Raw genomic sequence first — 19,493 nt, forward strand, 5'->3', positions numbered from 1 at the left:
GTAACCAGAAACGGCTAGTGTCCATCTGCCCTGGACTGTGAGCTCTTTGAGGGCAGGGACCATGTTTGTTTTATTCAGCACGTACGTACCCAGGCCCCACTCAGTGCCTGGCACATACTGGACCAACTCAGACAAGTCTCCTAACTTCTCTACGCCTCAGTTTCTCCTTTGTAATAGTGGGTAAACAGCACCTCCCTCCAGGCATTGTGAAATTATTTGCGATTATGTATTCATTCACTCACTGCTATGGTCTGAATGTCTGTCCCCCAGAAATTCATATGTTGAAATCCTAACCCCCAAAATTATGGTATTAGGAGGTGTGGCCTTTGGGAGGTGATTAGGTCATAAGAGTGGAGCCCTCATGAATGAGATTATGGCCCTTATAAGAGAAACCCCAGAGAGATCCCTTCCGCCCCTCATGTGAGGTTACAACTAGAAGACCATCTATGAACCGGGACGTGGGTCCTCTCTAGACATCGAATCTGCCAGCACCTTGATCTTGGACTTCCCAGTCTCCAGAACTGTGAGTAACAAATTTCTTTTGTTTATAAGTCACCCAATACATGGCTTTTTTTTTTTTTTGGCTGCCCCTCACGGCTTGCGGGATCTTAGTGCCCCGACCAGGGATCGAACCCAGGTCCCAGAAGTGAGAGCGCCGAGTCCTAACCACCGGACTGCCAGGGAATTCCCAGCATCTTGTTATAGCAGCCTGAACAGACTCAGACATTCACTTAATTTTATTTTTTTTGAGGACCCAGTAGGTGCCAGGCCTAATGATTTTTGGTTACAAACCATCGTGACTGCTACACAGGCAGGTCCACATCTGCCTCCCTTGCAGCCTGGTAGGCCCCAAGGGCCAGGACACGCCTAACTCAGCTCTGGCCCAGTGGCAGCTCAGGGGCAAGAAGTGGTTCCCTGGGAGTCTGTTGAGTGAATGAATGAAAGTGTTGTCATGCTCTGGGGGGACGGGGGCCAACTGTGCGACACTGGCCAAGTCCCTTCCTCACTCTCGTGCCTCACTCTCCCCTTACGTACAACGAAGAGGCAGGGCACCAGCCGCCATCCACGCTCTTCCGGCCTGTCCCTTCCCAAGTCCACCTGAGCAGTTCCTGTATGGCGGGCGGTGGGGTGTGATGTGTGTGCTGGGCCCTGCCACTCCCGCCCCCAACCAGGACGAGGCCTGGTGGTCTGGTCTCAACTGCCTTTCTCCCTCCTTCCTACTCCCACCCTGCCTGCTGCCATTTGTTTTCTTTCTCAGGGGTCCACGAGTGAGGGTACCCCGACGGTTCCCCTGCAGTGACCACTCCCAGCACCGGCAGCCACAGCTCATCCCCATACTTTGCCCCTGTGGTCACAGGAGGCCCCTCTTGGGACGTGGAGGTGCTGTGGGTCCCAGGACTTCCCTCAAGACCCTGGCCCGGGCCCAAGCTGTCACTCAGCCCTCTTCCCAAGGCAGGGGCCTGCCTTGCAGCAGTGGGGACAAGGACAGATTGAGCCCAACCCTTCAGTGTGATACCTCTGGCCCTGCTGCTTGCGGTCATTTATATCCCAGAGAATGAACCCAAAGCTCTCATGATGGTTGAACCAAGATAGGTTGGTCCTGGGGCGGGTTGGGGTGGGGGAGGGAGGCTCGGGGTCCTGGTCTCCATCCTACCTGATCTGCCACACCAGCCGCAGTGCCGTTACTGAGCAGAGAAAAGGTTTCCAATTCCTGCCAGAGATTGGAGAGACGTGGGAAGAGATGACGATTCTGCGAATGTGCTCACGGTCCCACCAGCCGGGGCAGCAGAGGAGCCCCGACCAGGCGGGTGGGGTCTGTGGTGCCCTCTGAGCTCCCTGCCCCCAGGCCTGCAGGGAGTCACCTGGCTCAGATTCAGGCGTTTTCTCCCCGCAACCATGGCCTGGGCAGAGGACTTCCAGGTACACGCTCCCACTGTGAGCCCGGCACTGTGCCAGGCACCACCTCAAACCTCTCTCCCTTTGATCCCCCAGGAGCCCTCTGAGGCGGGCATAATTTCCCCCACATCCCAGATGCGGAAAAGAGGGTGGAGAGAGAAGAACTAACTTGCTCAAGGTCACGGCAGAGATTCTAGAGCCATACCCTCCCCGGCGTGCAGCTTCCTGGCCAAATGCAGGAGCCAGATGAATGCACGTGGATCTGAACGAGCCAAACAGGTACCAACGTTTCAAATATGCACCACACAGGGGTGATTTGAGAACACGAGGCTAAAGGACGCCAGCTTCAACGGAGGCCACCTCCGGGGTGTTGAAATCGGCCAGGGCAGGGGACGGAGAGGGTTTGCACGGCTGGTGTCTGAGGTGAGCTAGAAGCTTTGGCTGTCCTTTCCTTTGCCAAAAGGTTCTGGAAGTCGTCCCAGGGCTTTCAGCCAACACAGGGAAGAACACCTGCTGTCACCCCCTCTGTCCTGTCCTGGCCCCGGCCCCCTCACGCACATCTCCCAAAGGCTCCTGGTCACCCTCTTCAGGTCTCCCCGTCTCCATCCCCACCCAGGCCCCAGCGCCCAGGGCCCACCTACCTGGGGCCTCTTATACGCCTTCCGAACTCGCAGCCCAAGCTTCTGAGCCAGCTCCTGACCAAGGTGAGTTACACTCTCATCCTGGGAAGGAAAGACACAGGGTAGGGTGGTTAGTCTGCTCTGACTCACGAGCTGTGCTCCGGACACCTGTGCAGCCCTGCAAGGGGGGGTCCCTGTTACCCCAGGTTACGGATAAGGAAGCAGGACCCTGGGAGGGGACGTGGGCTGCCCCAGTCACACAGCCAGTGCGTGGTAGGGCTGGGGCCAGGAACCCGTGCTTCTGTTTTTCCTTGTGTTGTGGGGAGTGGACAGGAATAATTTGGGGGTTTTATTTCATTATTTTCCTTTTGTTTCCACAATTCGTCAAGTAACAGTGTCACTGTAGAAGGCTGAAATGTTAGAGGAAGAGCAACTGCTTCCCTGGATCAGCCCCACCCTCACCCTAGGCTCCTCCCCAGGGGGAGCACAGCCAACAGTGCTGCAGTGTTGCCCTACGGATCTTACCTGGGAATTTACATACGCGCATACGGACGACAAAGGATGCTTAGTTTTGCTTTGTGGGTTTTTTTTTTTTTTTTATATAAGTGAGATCATATCATACCTATTATTTGTTCTACAACTTGCTTCTTTCACCAAAAAATGTCTTGGAACTCTCTGCAAGTGAGGTCACAGGGATGGAACACAGGCCCAAAGGAGCGAGGCCGTGTGAAGTCTAGAACGCACCTGGCCCATGGTTGGTGCTGTTACAGAACCTGCATTCCTTCCTCCCTCCAGGTCTGTACTACTTTCTGTGTGCTGTGTGCCAGCCACAAGCTAGGGGCCGGGAACACCAAAACCACAGGGCAGACGGGGCCCAGGCCTCTAGGCCTCTAGGCCCAGGGCTCTAGCCTAGTGGGGAGACCAATCAGTAAACAGAGAAACAGTGACTGCAGTCCGGGCTACAAAGGGACAACGGGGATCCTGTACCTTCGTCGACCTCCCCACCTCACCGACGAACTCCTAGAGTCCAGGGTCTGGGTCACCTCTGGTCCTGATGCCCAGCAAGGAGCAGGGCCGAGTCAGTGTTTACCCATAAGGACTGGAAAGTGGGGGAATTCTCCAACTCGAAGCCAGAAGTCCTTGTTTGGATACTTTTCTCAGGGGAGTTACCGGCCCTTGCGGGGCCCAGCTCCCTGACCTGTACAGTGGGGTGAGAGCCACCCTGTCCCCCAACAAGTGGGTAGTCATGGGACCCAGATGTGGACCTGCTTCAGATGCTGGAGAATGTCGTACAGGTTGGGCGCTGGGTCATAAGAGAGGTTCTCAATTGTGAAGTAAACTTAATTGGAGAAGCAAGAATAATAAATAGAAAGTATAATACCAGTGAATGTTCTGAACACTTACTGTGTCCAGCCACTGTGCCAACTGCCCTGTGTGATTTTCTGATTCCATCCTCAGCACAGCCCTATGATGCATGGTATGTTACCACCCCCACTTTATAGGGGTGCAAACTAAGATTCAGAGGGGCTAAACTGTGTGTCCAGGGTCACAGAGCTAGTAGGTGGCAGACTCAAGATTAGAACCCAAACACAGGCCAGTTCTCTGCAACTGGCATCCTTGATCACTGTGCATACAGCCTTTCTGCTTTGCCCACCCAAATTGCTTCTTCCAGCCCCACTCAAGCCCTGCGTCCTCCAGGGAGCCCTCCAGGACCCTGACCACTCCTGAACTCTCTCAGCCCTTCCTGGGCAGCATTTACCCTTCTCCAAGCCCTTTCACACCCATTATTTCAGAGATAAAGTAGGAAGGGCACTTTATAGATGTGGAACTGCTGTGCAGAGAGGGGCGGTGCTTTGTCTGAGATCATGCCAGGGCTCTGTAGTGAAGCCAGGCCTAGACCCCAGGCTTGTCTCCATTTGTCTCCCAATAGACTGTGGGTCCCTGACAGGCACAGATCTGGGCACTCCGTGGGCACTTAGTAAACAGTTGTTAAGCTGACGAATGAATGGGGGGCTGTGTGCCCAGCTGTGTGTGGGCTGGGGCAAGCAAGACCCTCGATTGTTTTTTTTCCCATTGACCGTCCCCACCTGATGACAGCCTGGACATCAGGTCCCCGCACGTGTGGCACCCCGTTTGGTGCCCACTGCAACACTGTACTCTCAGAGTGTGGAAGTTAAGAGTCAGACTGCCTGGGTTCAAGTCTCGGCTCTGCCACCCCCTAGCCAGGATCCTGGGTAAGTTTCTTTCTCTCTGTGCCTCTGTCTCCTCATCTTTAAAATGGGGATAATAATAGTGTCTATCTCTATCTCTATCTCTAAGGATTGTCACAAGGATTAAGTAGGTCAATACACACTGTATTTTTAGCAACGCCTGGTGTTAATATCAGTGTCTCAGCGGAGGAAAGCGAGGCTCAGAGAGGTGTGGTGCCTGGCCCCAGAGAGGGCAGTGCAGAAGGCTGGGAGCCTGGCCTCTGCGGGCAAGGCTGCAGGGCCGCACTCACGTGGGGCAGGGCCAGGGAGCACCGGCTGCTGCACGCGTAGGCCTCCTTGTGGCGCCCCAGCTCGGTCAGGGCCCGCGCCTTGCGGAACAGCGCCCGGATGTTGTCTCCGTCCAGGCCCAGTGCCTTCTCGCTGTCCTCCAGCGCCTTCTCATACAGGCCCTGCCAGAGAGGAGCGGTCAGCCTGTTACCCTCCCTCCCCCAGCCTCCTGCCTCCCCCTGGACTGAGGACCAGCCTCCCTTCCCTGCAGAGGAGGAGGGTGTCAGGGAGGGGCTGGAGAGCTCCGGGAAACAGCTCTGGCGTTCAGGCTCAGTCGAGGGCACCCGTGTGTCCAGCTGAAGGGGCTGCTGTGGGGCGCTGGCAGGACATGGAGGGGAAAGGCCTTTAAACCGTACAGTGATGAGCCTGGTCACTCAGCAGACCACGGACTGAAATCCGGAAGGCAGCTCAGCGTGCAGAACAGTGGGAACGGGCATCGGGCAGACCCGTTTATCCAGAACGGGCTGGATCCTCTGCAGAGCCCACGGCAGGGCTCCCACAGGGTCAGGGAATGACTGAGTCAGTGAGCGAGGACAGAGAAGAGGAGGAGGCTGGAGACTGAGGGAGGAGTGAAGGAGGAGGAAGTTGGAAGTCAGGAGAGAGGAGTAAGGTTGAGGGCGTGAGGGGGGCAGGTGCCCAGGGGCAGGGGCAGGAGAGGTTTGCAGAAAGAGGCGGTGGACACGATGAGGGCAGCAGCCCTCTGCCCTGACGGCCCACAGACTCCTGCCAGGGCCCAGGCCACCCCGAGAGTCTAACTTAACTCATCTGGGGGAGGGCTTGGGCACCAATGTCATGTAAACCTTTTTTTATTAGGTATTAGCCCTGTAAAAGCTCTCCAGGTGTGTCTGTTGTGCGCTGGGGTCGAGAGCCACGGGAGCGGACGGTGGAGCCGCAGAGGCTCACGGCGGCGGGGGCCCGGTCATTGGGCCCGGTCAGGGCAGCGGGTGCAGGCGAGGAGCTCACCATGGTGAAGTAGCAGGCGGCCCTGTTGACGTGCAGTTTGCACAGCAGCTCCCGGGGCAGGGCCACCTGGTCAGAGGCGGCGTAGTCGGCCACGTTCAGCCCCTCCACGTACTGCACCAGTGCCTGCTTGTAGTCCTTCTCTCGGAACAGGTCATTGCCCTCAGCGAACAGGTTCTGCACCAGCTTGAGCAGAAAGGCCTGCCGGGGCAGGGTGCAGGGTGGCTCAGGGGGCCTTCTCCACTCAGCCCCAGCCCTGGCACCCGGGCCCCCAGCCCCCCGCCAGGGACACTCCGCCCTTCACCTTCCCCCAGCCCAGCCCCTGAAGCTCACCTCATATTCTTCTTGCTTCAGGGGTAGGGTCGACCTATAGGAAAAGAAGGACGCAAGCTCTGGGTGGGCCCAGAGTTCCCAGCCTCCCAGAGGCCCAGGAGCCAGAGCCTCAGACTAGAGACTGTGCCTAGAGCCGGCTCCCCAGCTCAGACCTCAGACATCCCCTTGTGGACTGCGGTCAGGGGATAGCAGTTTTTTCTCCTTAAATCAACACCATGCTGGCCCTCTGTTTCCGATGGAAGATTGGATGAAGGCCTTGTGTTTGCCCCAGGGCCTGGCAGCCAGGCTTTCCCAGGTGCAGATGCTGAGAAAGTGCTCCAGCTCCAGCCGGCTGTCCTCTGCCTAAGAAACCAGCCCTTGGGAACGACCATGTCCCCCCAGACCAAACCTGCAACTGCAGGCCCTTGGGTGGCACCCAAAGTCCACCTCAGGGCCCCTTAGTTTGGGAGTCTCTGCACTTCTGTCCCTGCCCGCAAAACCCACACAACCCCAGCCAAGGCCCGGCACTCAGAACCTCACCCCTTATGCCAGACTCAGAAAAGCAGTCTTGGGGTCTTACGCACCCTCTCCTGCCCATGGCCAAAACAATGCCAGCTCAGTACAGAAGAAAGCGTCAGCCCAGGAGCCTTGAGGCACATCTCTGAGGCTAAATGGCAGGGCTGGAAGGGAGCTGGGGTTTGTCTTCTGGTCTCTCATGTCACAGAGGGGAAAACAGACATTCAGAGAGGGGCAGTGACTTGCCCAAGGTCACAGAGCAGATCAGAGCCAGGGCCAGAGGGCAGGGCTGGGGCTCTTTCTGTTGCCCGGAGCCACCGCGAACACCTGGGCGAAAAAGAGCAGCCTAAGCTAGTAAGTGACAAGTGGTGAGAGGAGATGCCGGAGGTCCCCTGTGTGTGTGGGAGGAGGTGTCCCTGATTATGACAGCGGGGCCAATCACCCACCCTCTCACTTGCCTCCCACCATCAGAGACCAGGGCCCGTCCCTCCTGCCCCAGCACTGGCCCCACCACTCTCCTCCTAACTGGTCTCCCACCTCCAGCCTCTCCTCTTTCAGCATCAGCTTCGTCTTCAATAGGTCATACCCCGTCCTCAAGGTCGCCTCATCCTGGTGTTTAAGGCTCTACACAAGCCATCCACCCACCTGTCCAGACCACTTTATGGCTCCTACGGTTCTCTGTGCCCAGAGGTGCCTAATAAACGTTTGCTAAGCACATGAAGTCGGTACGTGAGGAAACAGTCATTTTTAAAGGAGCAGGTCCTACTATGTATGCTGCAAAGCAGTCCCTCAGGAGACCAACCTATGGGTTCCCAAGAAGCCTGTTGCTAAACCTTCTCAGAGCTCCCCTTTGGGAAGGGGAAGGAGGACACAAGGCTAACATTTATCCCAAGCACAACGACCCTGGGAGGGAAGTGGCATCATCTCCATTTCTCAGGCACTGAGACCACCAGGAAGCAGGGACACTGGGATGTGGATCTAGGTCTGGGGCTCACAGTTCCAGCTCCGCAAAAATCAGTGACTTAAAAACAGAATTCTTGGGACTTCCCTGGTGGCGCAGTGGTTAAGAATCTGCCTGCCAATGCAGGGGACACAGAATCGATCCCTGGTCTGGGAAAATCCCACAGTCTGCGGAGCAACTAAGCCCGTGCGCCACAACTACTGAGCCTGTGCTCTAGAGCCCGTGAGCCACAACTACTGAGCCCACGTGCCACAACTACTGAAGCCTGCATGCCTAGAGCCTGTGCTCCGCAACAAAGAGCAGCCCCCGCTCACCGCAACTAGAGAAAGCCCACGCGCAGCAACAAAGACCCAATGCAGCCAAAAACAAACAAATAAAAATAAATAAATTTACTAAAAAAACACCCAGAATTCTTAAAATAGATAACCAACAAGGACCTACTGTATAGGACAGGGAACTCTGCTCTGTAATAACCTAAATGGGAAAGGAAGTTGAAAATGAATAGATACTTGTGTATGTATAACTGAATCACTTTGCTGTACATCTGCAACTAACACAACATTGTTAATCAACTATACTCCAATGTAAAGTAAAAATTTTTTAAAAAGACAGAATTCCCAAGGCTTGCCTTGTTCACCAGACTGGCCTCTGAATAAAACTCAGGCACTTTCCCAAAATCAAAGCCCTCGCCCACATGGAAGAAGAACCCCCAGTGAAGGGCAGCTCTGAGCCGGCCGGAGCCAGGAAAAGTGGCTGTGCTGCAAGCTGAGGGAGAGCGTGGTGTGTGAATATAAACAGGAGCAGACCCTGTGTGTGTGTGTGTGTGTGTGTGTGTGTGTGAAAAGGGACCCAGCTTGTGGTGAAAAGGCAGGTCGCGTTTTGCAGGTCTCTATGAGAGAACAAAATTGGGGAGTGTATGAGGGTGCGTAGATGCAAATCCCAGTTCTGTGGGGAGTCGTACTTAAGAAAAAGAACACAAAATGAGAAACAAAGAATTGCTTAGGGAGCCTTTCGGGGCTTCAGAAAGGACCCACGCAAGCGAGGGGCCAGGAGCTTATGCTTCATTAGCACCATGATAAACATGCCTCTGAGGGTCCATTTCAGAGAGAGAAAAGAAAAGGGTGAGTAAAAATATACGTGTAAAGAAAAAGATGAAAAAACAAACACGGCATGTGGGTACAGGGGGTAAATAATGCAAAGAGAGGTGGGCTTGGAGACAGCGAGACCCAGGTTAGAATTCCGTCATTTAATAGCTGTGTGACTGTAAACACGTTTCTTAACCTCTCTGAGCCTCAGTTTTCTCATCTGCAAAATGGAGACAAGACCACCTGCTTTACTGGGCTGCTGTGAAGATTAGAGAGATGACGGATGTGAAGGGCCCAGCACGGAGCCAGAAAGACATGCTCAGTAAGCAAGAACTAGGGATTTATTATAAGATGTGCACAGACAAGCAAGAGAATTAACAGGGAGCGTAGGAGCAGGCATGGAGGCGGAGAGTAAAAGGATATGCCAGATGAGACCAAAGGGTAACCAGGGCCAGGGAGCGCAGATGTGCGGGGCAGGTTCACGGCTCAGGGTTAGGGGTAACTCCGGCCCCTGCCATGCCAGCCCCTTCCCAGCCTGTCCCACCTCCCCGCTCCCCAACACACAGGCAGCCTGAGAGCGCGTGCTCTGGGGATGCCTCAGAGGACCCTGCCCAGCCGGGCCCACCGCACACTCACTGAATGAACTGCAGCCCCTTCTCGATGTCCGCTTTCCGTCTCTGCCTCTCCATCAGTCTCTGGGGAGAGAACACAGTCCATCAGGCAGTCAGCGGGGGCCAGTCACCGTCCAACCCCCAAGCCCCCAACGTGTGCTCCCTCACTCCCGTGCTCACCCCACCTCACAGGTGCCAGGGCGGGTGGCAGGAGTGTCCCCGAGGGCAGTGACCTGTCTCGAGGTCTACACAAAGTGTCTGAACCAGGTGCACAGCTCTGCCCTCCACACCCACATCCCGCTGGACCCTGAGTTTGCACAGTGACTTTGAGGGGCCCAGCCTGCTTGGAGGCCACCTGCCCTTTCCCATGCATGGCTGGGGCTGCAATACTGCACGGGATACCCTCAAGTTCAAGGGAGAAACCTTGTTTCACCACTAAGCACAGTTTGGGGAGAAGAGACACAGAAAAACAATGCCGATGATCACAGCTACAATGTAGCACCACACGTGGGCCAGGCACTCTGTACGAGGGTCTCACTGAATCTGCCATGAGGCGGGTGTCATTTTGTCCCCATTTTACCAAGGAGGAAACCAAAGCTCAGGGAGCCCCCTTCATGAGCTGGCTGGTCCCCACTGCACCAGGCCGGGGTGGCCCGGTACCTGCACCATCTCGGCGAGGTGGAGGGAATTCCCCACGTTACGGATGAGGGAGACCGAGCCTCAGCGAGGCTGAGGGATGGCCCAAAGTTGCACAGCAAGTGAAAGGCACTGAACTCGTACAGGGATGTGCTCCGGAGATGAAGGGAGTGAAAACTGAAGGCGGGGGTGCTTAAGGAGAAGGGAGGCTCAGACAGAGCAGCTAGGGGTCTGGTACCTCCAGGGTGAGCCCCCGGGAGCTGGGAGCTCATGGCCAGATACAGACAGCCCACCTGGCTCCCCTTCCCGGCAACCATGGAGGTCAGCTGGTCCCACGCAGTGACAGCCAGGAGGGGGCTGGGCCTTCCCCGGGTCAGAATCTGAGGCTGGGGTGCCCACGGCCCAGCTGGCCAGCACTTTCTGCCCCAGCCATTCATGGGCCCTTTCCATGCTCTGCCCCATCAAACCGTTACTGCAAGAGGATATGGGCAAGGCCGGGAGGTGGGACTGCCCAGCCCGGGACTGGGGGACGGGCCTCCCGCTTTGTACCTCGGCCCCCGCACAGCATCCACAGAGGGCCGGTATGCGGACACAGGGAGTGGATCCTCACTGCCTCACTGGCAAAGAGGTGTAAAAAGGTAAAAAACACCCAGCTACTTTGGAGAGGCAGCAAGTGTATCAAATTGACACCTTCCAAAAATTCTCTACTTCCTTGTCCTTTATTTCCACCTGGGTTCTACAACGTTGTCTTCACATAAGGTAAGCAGGCAGGGGTCACTAAGCCCGTTTTACAGATGAGGAAGGTGGGGCACGAAGAAGTGAACTCTCTTTCCCAAGGTCACTCGACCAGTGAGCGGGCAAACAGGGCTGGAACCCAGCTTGTCAAGGGCCACATCCTGCCCCACACTCTGAGCTGTGAGACGCCGTGTGGCCCGGGGCCAGCAGGGTGTCCGTGAGGATCCAAGGAGACGAGAGTGTGGGAGCCAAGAGCTCAGGCCACCAGAACCTCCCTCCTCCCGCTTGTCCTTCCCAGGAGGGGTAGAGCCACACCGCGTCCTCAGGCTCCCAGAACACTGTCGCGCACAGCAGCTCCCCACCCCAGGCAGGGCCAGGGCCACTGGCAAGGGCTCACTACACGCCTGCTTGCCCTGCCAGGGCCTTGGGCCAGGGCTCTGGACTCAGACCTGGGTGTGAAGGCCAGCATGTGCACACAATGTGACTTTGGACCTCAGTCATATTCCTGATGGGGAAAGTGGGGTTGATGGCACTCCCACCGCATTGGCTGTCCTGAGAGGTTAGACTCGTGCAGAGCGCCTGGCTCAGAGCAACAGTCCGACAACCGCGGAAGTGTGTGTCCTCCAGCACCGCCCCTCCCTCCTGCCAAAACCTCTGCAAGTGTCTCCTGGGATGGACACAAAGATCCTGTTCTCCTGCAGGAGGCAGGCTGCAGTGGCCCTGGGCCGCCTGTGCCTCGCCGAGCAGGTCTCTTGGTCGGTCTCTCTGTCCTCAGTGTCCCTGTCTGTGACACAAGCTCTCATCATCCTCACACCCATGCCCCACGCAGGCTTCCAGCCGGAACAGGCTGCTGGGCTTTCCTGTCTCCTAGCCTGCGCCTCTGCAGTTCCTTCCACCTGTGCAGCCATGCTCCTCTCAATCCTGTGAACGAAATTCCATCCATCCTTCAAAGCCTGGCTCCTCCATGGAGCCGCTCCTGGTCCCGTCGACACGACCATCACACACTCATTCACCCTATTTCCTGGGGGCCTGGGGTCAGGCCCAGTCCTTGCCCTGGAAGAGAGGGTCTTCAGGTGGGGAAGACAAGGGTGCACCGATCACCACACAGGGAGGCCCGGCACCGGCAGGGGAGCTGTGGGATGGGGGAAGGTGCCGCTGGCCGTCACACACAGGTGTAGCCACAGCTGCCACGCCCATCCCTCCACACCACCTGCCCCAGACAAGGACCAGCCTCCTCACTGCCCCCATCTCCTCAAGGTCATCACAGGGGTCTTTCAAACCACAAATCAGACTCTGTCCTATCCAGCCCGGAGCCTCTCTTTACCTTTCCAGCTGGTCCAGCTCCCCACACCATCTTTTCCAACCCCGGCCCGGCAGGACGGCTCCCGCAAAGAAGGGTGGCGAGAAGAAGAAGGGCTGGTCCACCATCAACGAGGTAGCGACCAGAGAATACTGTCAACATTCACAGGCACATCCATGGGGTGGGTTTCAAGAAGCGCGCCCCTCGGGCACTCAAAGAAATCCAGAAATCTTCCACAAAGAAGATGGGAACTCCAGATGGACGCATTGACACCAGGCTCAACAAAACTGTCTAGGTCAGAGGAATAAGGAATGTCCCATACCGTATCCGTGTGTGGTTGTCCAGAAAACATAATGAAGAGTTACCAAACAAACTCTATAAGTTGGTTACCTAGGTACCTGTCACCACTTTAAAAAATCTACAGTTAATGTGGATGAGAACTAACTGGTGATCGTCCAATAAAGTTATAGAACCACACACACACACACACACACACACAATTCCCCACACCAGCCCATGCCTCGTGGGAACACCTGACCTATTACGCTCCCTCACCCCCAACCCCCGGCCCCGTTCAGCCCAAAGTCCTCTCAGAAAACCTCAGTGGTCAGACACATGTCTGAGTCAGTTCTCTAGGCCCTGAGGTCTGAGCAAACAGAAACAAATGCTGCCTGTGACCATCCCAGTGGTAATTCCTGATAAGTCTGAAGTCCATGCCAGGGAATAAGCATTCTCTGCCCCAGGCAGCATGAAGAAGGCTCCTCACCCGGTGGGCGTGAATCCACTTCTCTAACCACCAAAATCCCAAAGGAGCAGTGCAGCCATGGACATGGGCTATGGAGAGGGGTTTGGATCCCCCGAGTGGCAGTTTCCTGCCGGGTAAATTGGAGATTACAACTAGCACCCATCAACAGGATTAATACATAGAAGGCACTCATTTCAGGGCCTGGTATACCGCAGACACTTAATAAATGGTGGCTGTTAGATCAGAATTCCTGTGCTGGACATTCAAGTCAACGTTTGCCATATGCCCATTATATGCAGATGAGAAGGCCAGGGTGCCTTCCCTACTCAGGCCTTACAACCTAGTTAGAGGCATACAAAGATATCCCAGCAGCTGTACCCCAAACCAGGCTCCTGTGGTAAACAGGCTGGGATGAGGCACAAAGAAAGTGGAAGCTCCTCAAAAGGGGCAACGTCTGAATTGGGTTTTGAAGGTTGAGTAGGAGTTGGCTCCTTGGTGTCAGGGAGGGCAGGCCTTCTGGCGGGCTGCATGTGATGGTTTATGAAATCACTGTCATCTTCCACATTTTATCTGATCCTGACTGTGGGCTGGACCATGCTGGGACCCACATTTGAGAGACGGGGAGAGTGAGGCTCAGACGGCTCACAAGGCCTACAACTGCTGACTTTAGGTTGGTAAAGACACTGCTGCCCTCCCCCCTCAAAGGCACAGTAGAGGCGGAACCGCTCAGCAAACTTCCCAGGCACCTGAGCCTGTGCTTGGTGTCCATGAGCGCTTGTGTCCCACAGAAGGCAGATGTGTCTGTGGAGTGACTAGGGGGAAGGCTCCCACACAAAAATATGTTTCTCTCAATTTCCTGTCCCAGGATCTATATATCGACCACTCTAGATTCATTTTATTGAGTGTAAAGTTCCCAGGCCAGGGCTGGCAAATAGATTTCATCTCATTAGCAAAACTGCCAGTCACCTAATGCCCCACACGCCTCCCTTTTCCTCAGTTTCCCTGCCCTGGGAAGAACCTTTTTATAGGTGGTTGTTATGAATTAAATGTTTGTGTCCCCAGTAAATTAATATGTTGAAGCCCTAACCCCTAGTGTGACTGTACTTGGAGAAGGGGCCTCTGAGGAAGTAATTCAGGTGAAATGTGGTCACGAGGGTAGGGCTCTGATCCAGAATTTTCTTCTGGTAGCCTGGCTAGACGAATACAGATTTTGGTACTGAGAAGTGGGGTGCTGCTATAACAAACAGTAGAAATACAGTAAAAATAAAAACAGTAAAAATACAAAAGTGGCTTTGGAGCTGGACGATGAGTAGAGGCTGAAGGAGTTTTGAGGTACATGCTAGAAAAACCCCCAGACTGCCATGAAAGGACTGTTGGTAAAAATACGGACACTAAGGCAATTCTGGTGAGACCGCAGATGAAGATGAAGGACAGGTTATTGGAAAGTGGAGGAAAGGTGATCCTTGTTAGAAAGTGGCAAAGGACTTGGCCGAATAGTGTTCTAGCGTTCGGTGGAAGGTAGACTTTGCAAGCGATGAAACGATATTTAGCAGAGGAGCTTCCTAAGCCAGGTATGGGAGTTGTGGCATGAGTCCTCCTTACCGCTTACGGTAAAACACGAGAGAAGAGAGATGAATTGAAGAAGGAATCGTTTAACAAAAGGCACCAGAACTTGAAGAATCAGAACATTCTCAGCTTATCCATATTGCAAAAAATGAGAAGGAGTGTTCTGAAGAGAACACCTAGGGTGTGGCTGAACAACCGTGTGGTAAGGAGATCAGTATGCATCAAATCAGCCATCAGCAGAAGTCGGAAACAGAGACGGGATTATACCAGCAGAAATAATTCCAGTCTGAACTAAAGGGGACAGAGAAGGCTGGATGACGGAATGCAGGAAGGCTGCAGGACTTCTGGAAGGAATTCTACAGGACAGGATCATAGAGCCATTTGGCTGCAAACATGCTCTATCCTTTAAGAAAAGGGAAATATAACCCCAAAGATAATTCAGAGATCATCAGGGCTGCCTCCTTGGTTTCAAAGGGTGGGGCTACTGCCTCCTTTTCAACAGGCCCAGAGCCTTGGGGGGCAAAGTGCTGGAAGAGCTGTGGGGGTGATGCTGTGCCCCAGCGGGCCGGGAAGGGGGAGCATCAAGCCAAAGATGCTTCTCCAGCCTGAAAATCGAATGGAATTTGCCCCATTGGGCTTTGGACTTGCCTGGAACCTGTGACCTCTTTCCTCTTTCCGATGAATCCCTTTTGGAATTGAAACGTCTATCCCATGCCTGTCCCACCACTGTATTTTGAAACCTTCTAACTTGTCTGGTGTCATAAGTTCACAGCTGGAGAGGAATTCTGCTTCAGGATGAATCACACCTCCAGTCTTAACCGTATCGGATTCAGATGAGACTCTGAACTTGAGACTTGATGCTGGAATTAGATAAGAATTCGGGCGCTGTCGGGATGGAATGAATCCATTTTGCATGTGATGAGAACATGAACTTGGGGGGGGGCAAGGGCAGAATTGATAGATGGAACGTTTGTGTCCCCCGAAAACCTTATGTTGGAAGCCCTAACCCCCAATGTGACTGTTTGGAAACAGGGCCTCAAAGGAGGTAATTAAGGTTAAATGGGGTTATAAGGGTAGGGTCCTGATCTGCTAGGATTAGTGTCTTTATTAGAAGAGACACCAGAGAGTTCTCCCTCCCTCTCCCTGCAAGCAGGCATCACCAAGGAAAGGCCAGATGAGGCCACAGTGAGAAGGCGGCCAGCTGTCTGCAAGCACAAGAGAGCTCTCACTAGAAACCAAATCCACCAGCACCTTGATCTGGGTCGTCCACCCTCCAAAACTGCGAGAAAATAAATTTCTGTCGTTTAAGACGCCCAGTCTATGACACTTTGTTATAGCAGCCAGAGCAGACTAAGACAGTGGTTAAAAAAGATCATGTGTTCTCAGCTAAAGAGGGAGGCGAGTTCCTTGAGGGTCAGGCACGACTCGGATAGGGCACTTGGTGGAGGAGCAAGGAGCATGTAAGCCAAACAAATCTCATTCCTTTTTACAGAAAAGAGACTCCCACCGCCAAGCTGGGCAGTCCCCCAACCCTGGGTCCAGGTTCTTATAATTTAGGAATTTCAAGATGGATCTGCCTCAAATGGGCTCTTCTCAGAAATACAGCTGTGAATTAGAGCCAACAGAAAATGATTCCCTCAGTGTATCAGCATGGTACCTGACCTCACACCCAGGTGCACACCTGGGTTCAACTCCAAGATCTGTTCCCTATACGCTGCATACAAGCTGCTTAATTTCTCGGTGTCTCACTTCCCTCGCCTCTAAAACAGGAAAAGTAATATCTACTGTAAAGGGGTGATGTGAAGGTTCAATAAGATGTCTGACACAAGATAAACATTTAATATCAACTATTTTTATTTTATAATCATTATGATTACTTTAAAAGATGGGCAAAGAACATGAACAGGAAATTCACAGGAAATATAATTCATTAAGAAAAGTTACTCGGGGAGACTTCCCTGGTGGCGCAGTGGTTAAGAATCCGCCTGCCAACGCAGGGGACAGGGGTGCGATCCCTGGTCCAGGAAGATCCCACATGCTGCGGAGCAACAAAGCCCGTGCGCCACAACTACTGAGCCTGCGCTCTAGAGCCCGCGAGCCACAACTACTGAGCCTGTGTGCCACAATTACTGAAGCCTGCGTGCCTAGAGCCCGTGCTCTGCAACAAGAGAAGCCACTGCTACGAGAAGCCCGTGCACTGCAATGAAGAGTAGCCCCCACTCGCCACAACTAGAGAAAGCCTGTGCACAGCAACGAAGACTGAATGCAGCCAAAAATAAATAAAAATAAATAAATAAATTCATTTAAAAAAAAAAAAACGATCCTCAGGGAATTCCCTGGCAGTCCAGTGGTTAGGACTCAGTGCTTTCACTGCTAGGGGCCTGGGTTCAATCCCTGGGTGGGGAACTAAGATCCCACAAGCTGCATGGCACAGCCAAAAAAAAGGAAAAGAAACTCACTGATGACAGAACCACATGTTAAAACAACAAGACAACACTTTTCACTCATGAGGCTAATGAGAGAAGAGAGCCAGGTCGATGAGGCGGAGGAATGGGCACTCTCCAACACTGCCAATACAGTGAGTGTGTGAACTGATGGTGTCTGAGAAGCAACGTCTACCAAAATGAGCAAGCTGCCTACCCACCAGCCAGCTCCCCTTCCTCCTCCCTGGCACTGCCCCAATACTGTTGCTTTCCCAGGTACCCCGGTGAAGCTGCACTGGGCTAAACCAATCGTAACGGTCCTTTTCCTCACCAGGATTGGCTTGGACGAGGGCATGTGACATCACCCTGGCCAATAGGAAGGAGAGGAAATCAGCTAAGGGGCTTCTGGGAAAGACTTCCTTCACACTTAAAATGGGACAGGAGAAATAATCCCTTTTCCTGCTACTGTATGGCAAAGCGTAGTAAGGAGATGGCAGAGAAGAAAGACTGCCCAAAGGTGTTTAATAAACTGACTCAATGAACTGCTCCCCCTCATTTATCACTTGAGATTTTAATAAACTCCATTTTGAGGAAGGAATTCTGTTACTTGCAGTCAAAAGCCTTCCAAATGATAAAATGCCCTTTCCCTTTGACCCAGAAATTTCTCTTCCAAGAATTTAACCTACCAAAATCCTTGTACAAGCCCTCAAATTATATTTGTACAGGGATTTTAAAAATATATTTATTTATTTATTTGGCTGCACTGGGTCTTAGCTGCGGCACTCAGGATCTTCACTGCTGCGTGCAGGATCTTCGTTGAAGCGTGCGGGACCTTTTAGTTTAAGCATGCGGAATTTTTAGTTACAGCATGCAGGCTCTTAGTTGCAGGCATGCGGATCTAGTTCCCTGACCAGCGATCAAACCCGGGCCGCTGCATTGGGAGCACGGAGTCTTAACCCCTGGACCACCAGGGAAGTCCCCAGGGATTCTTTTTCTTTTTTTTTTTTAAAGAGAAAAAAACTAGAAGCAACCTTAATGTCCACCAGTAGAGAATAGCTTAATCAATCACTTGCATTATGGAATACAATGCAGCTATTGAATCTATATGTACTGTCATGGAGATGTCTCTGTACGTGGTTGAGAAAGGAAAAAAGCAGATTTCAGAACATTCTGGGTTGTATGATTACCTCTGTGTGAGAGAATATTCTCCAATTTAACTGGTTCTCTCTGGGAACTGGGATCTGCCAAGAGGCAACAGACCACTTTCCTTTCCGCTTTATATACCTCACCATGGTTTGGACTTTTTGCAGAGAGCAAGTATTAGCCTTGTAATCTAAAATACAAAATGAGATGACTGACATCAGGCCAACAGTAGGACAGGGGCCAAATGGGAACCAGTAGCCTGATTTTAAGCCCAGTGCTCCAGGACTGCCAAAATGTCCATGGACTGTTCTTCCCAAGAAAAAGACCAAACCGTTGACCTGAGAACCATGAAGGAAACACATTGTTTTTTCCATTTTGGAGAAGGGTTTGAAGATGACAGAATTTTAAAGACTCAGATCTTCATCAGACCAGGCAGGGACTGTGCTAGTCCCTCCCAAACCTCCACGTCTGGCCCATGCTTGACACAGAGGAAGTGCTCAGGAAATGGTGGTTTGGATGAAAAAGAAATGGATGAACGTGTATCAACTCACCCAGTGCAAGCATTACCTAGATAAGAATGAATGAGTGTTGAATACATAAATGAGCAAAACTGAGACCGAGATAAATTCACAATCAGGTAATAATATTAACATTTCCTGAGTGGCTACCGTGTTCCAGGGGCTGTCATGATCCCTATACACATAATACCTTCCTTAAGGATTGCACAATCCTATGAGCTAGGGATTGCTATCATTCTCATTTTGTGGAGGAGGAAACAGAGGCACAGAGAAGTCAAGTGACTTGCCCAAGGTCACACAGCTGAAACAAGGCAGACCTGGGATTCAAACCCTAGCAGCCTGGCCCCAGGGCCCACACACATCACCATAATTACCCTTATTGTCGCCCATTAAGTAATCAGACCCAGCCCCAGGACCCTGAGTGTGTCATCATGCTCAAGACTCCCCCACCCCCAAAATAATTCCCTCCTCTGCTCCTGAATCCCCTTCTGGCTAGCACAACCTTGACTCCCTTTCTTGGTCACATTTAAAAAAAATTTTTATTGGAGTATAGTTTACAATGTTGTGTTAGTTTCAGATGTATAGCAAAATGAATCAGTTGTACATACACGTATATCCACTCTTTTTTTTTTTAGATTCTTTTCCCATATAGGCCATTACAGAGTATTGAGGGGAGTTCCCTGTGCTCTACAGCAGGTTCTTCTTAGGTACCTATTTTATATACAGTAGCGTGTATATGTCAGTGCCAATCTCCCAATTTATCCCTTCCGCCTCTTGGTCACATTTCGTGAAAGGGTTGTCTATGCTGTTCCCACATCCTCACTTCCTACTCCCAGCAAGCCCATGCCCACTCCACTGAGGGTGCCTGCCAAGGGTCCTCCCCATCCCAGGGGCCTCCGAGCTGCTGAGTCCAGTGGGGGACAGCTTTT

The 19,493-nt window shown here is 53.0% G+C and overlaps 1 protein-coding gene and 1 pseudogene across 2 annotated transcripts in view; one reads left to right on the plus strand and one right to left on the minus strand.

Annotated features, from left to right (window-relative positions):
* Nucleotides 1-19,493, minus strand: part of ZC3H7B (zinc finger CCCH-type containing 7B) — a 51,984-nt gene that overhangs the window by 21,449 nt on the left and 11,042 nt on the right. The window contains exons 2-7 of the mRNA XM_079938416.1: nt 9,524-9,582; nt 6,347-6,380; nt 6,017-6,214; nt 5,017-5,175; nt 2,538-2,618; nt 1,655-1,711 (exon numbers count right to left, since the gene is read on the minus strand). Of these exons, the coding sequence (XP_079794542.1) occupies nt 1,655-1,711; nt 2,538-2,618; nt 5,017-5,175; nt 6,017-6,214; nt 6,347-6,380; nt 9,524-9,576 (582 nt within the window). The 5' untranslated portion in view covers nt 9,577-9,582. The remainder of the gene's footprint in view (nt 1-1,654; nt 1,712-2,537; nt 2,619-5,016; nt 5,176-6,016; nt 6,215-6,346; nt 6,381-9,523; nt 9,583-19,493) is intronic.
* LOC307193929 (large ribosomal subunit protein eL31-like) lies at nt 11,542-12,620 on the plus strand (annotated as a pseudogene). The gene is made up of 2 exons: nt 11,542-11,624; nt 12,247-12,620. The product of its transcript is annotated as a large ribosomal subunit protein eL31-like (transcript).

The sequence above is a fragment of the Stenella coeruleoalba genome (assembly GCF_951394435.1).
Source record: "Stenella coeruleoalba genome assembly, chromosome: 11".
In the NCBI taxonomy this organism is placed as follows: Eukaryota; Metazoa; Chordata; class Mammalia; order Artiodactyla; family Delphinidae; genus Stenella; species Stenella coeruleoalba.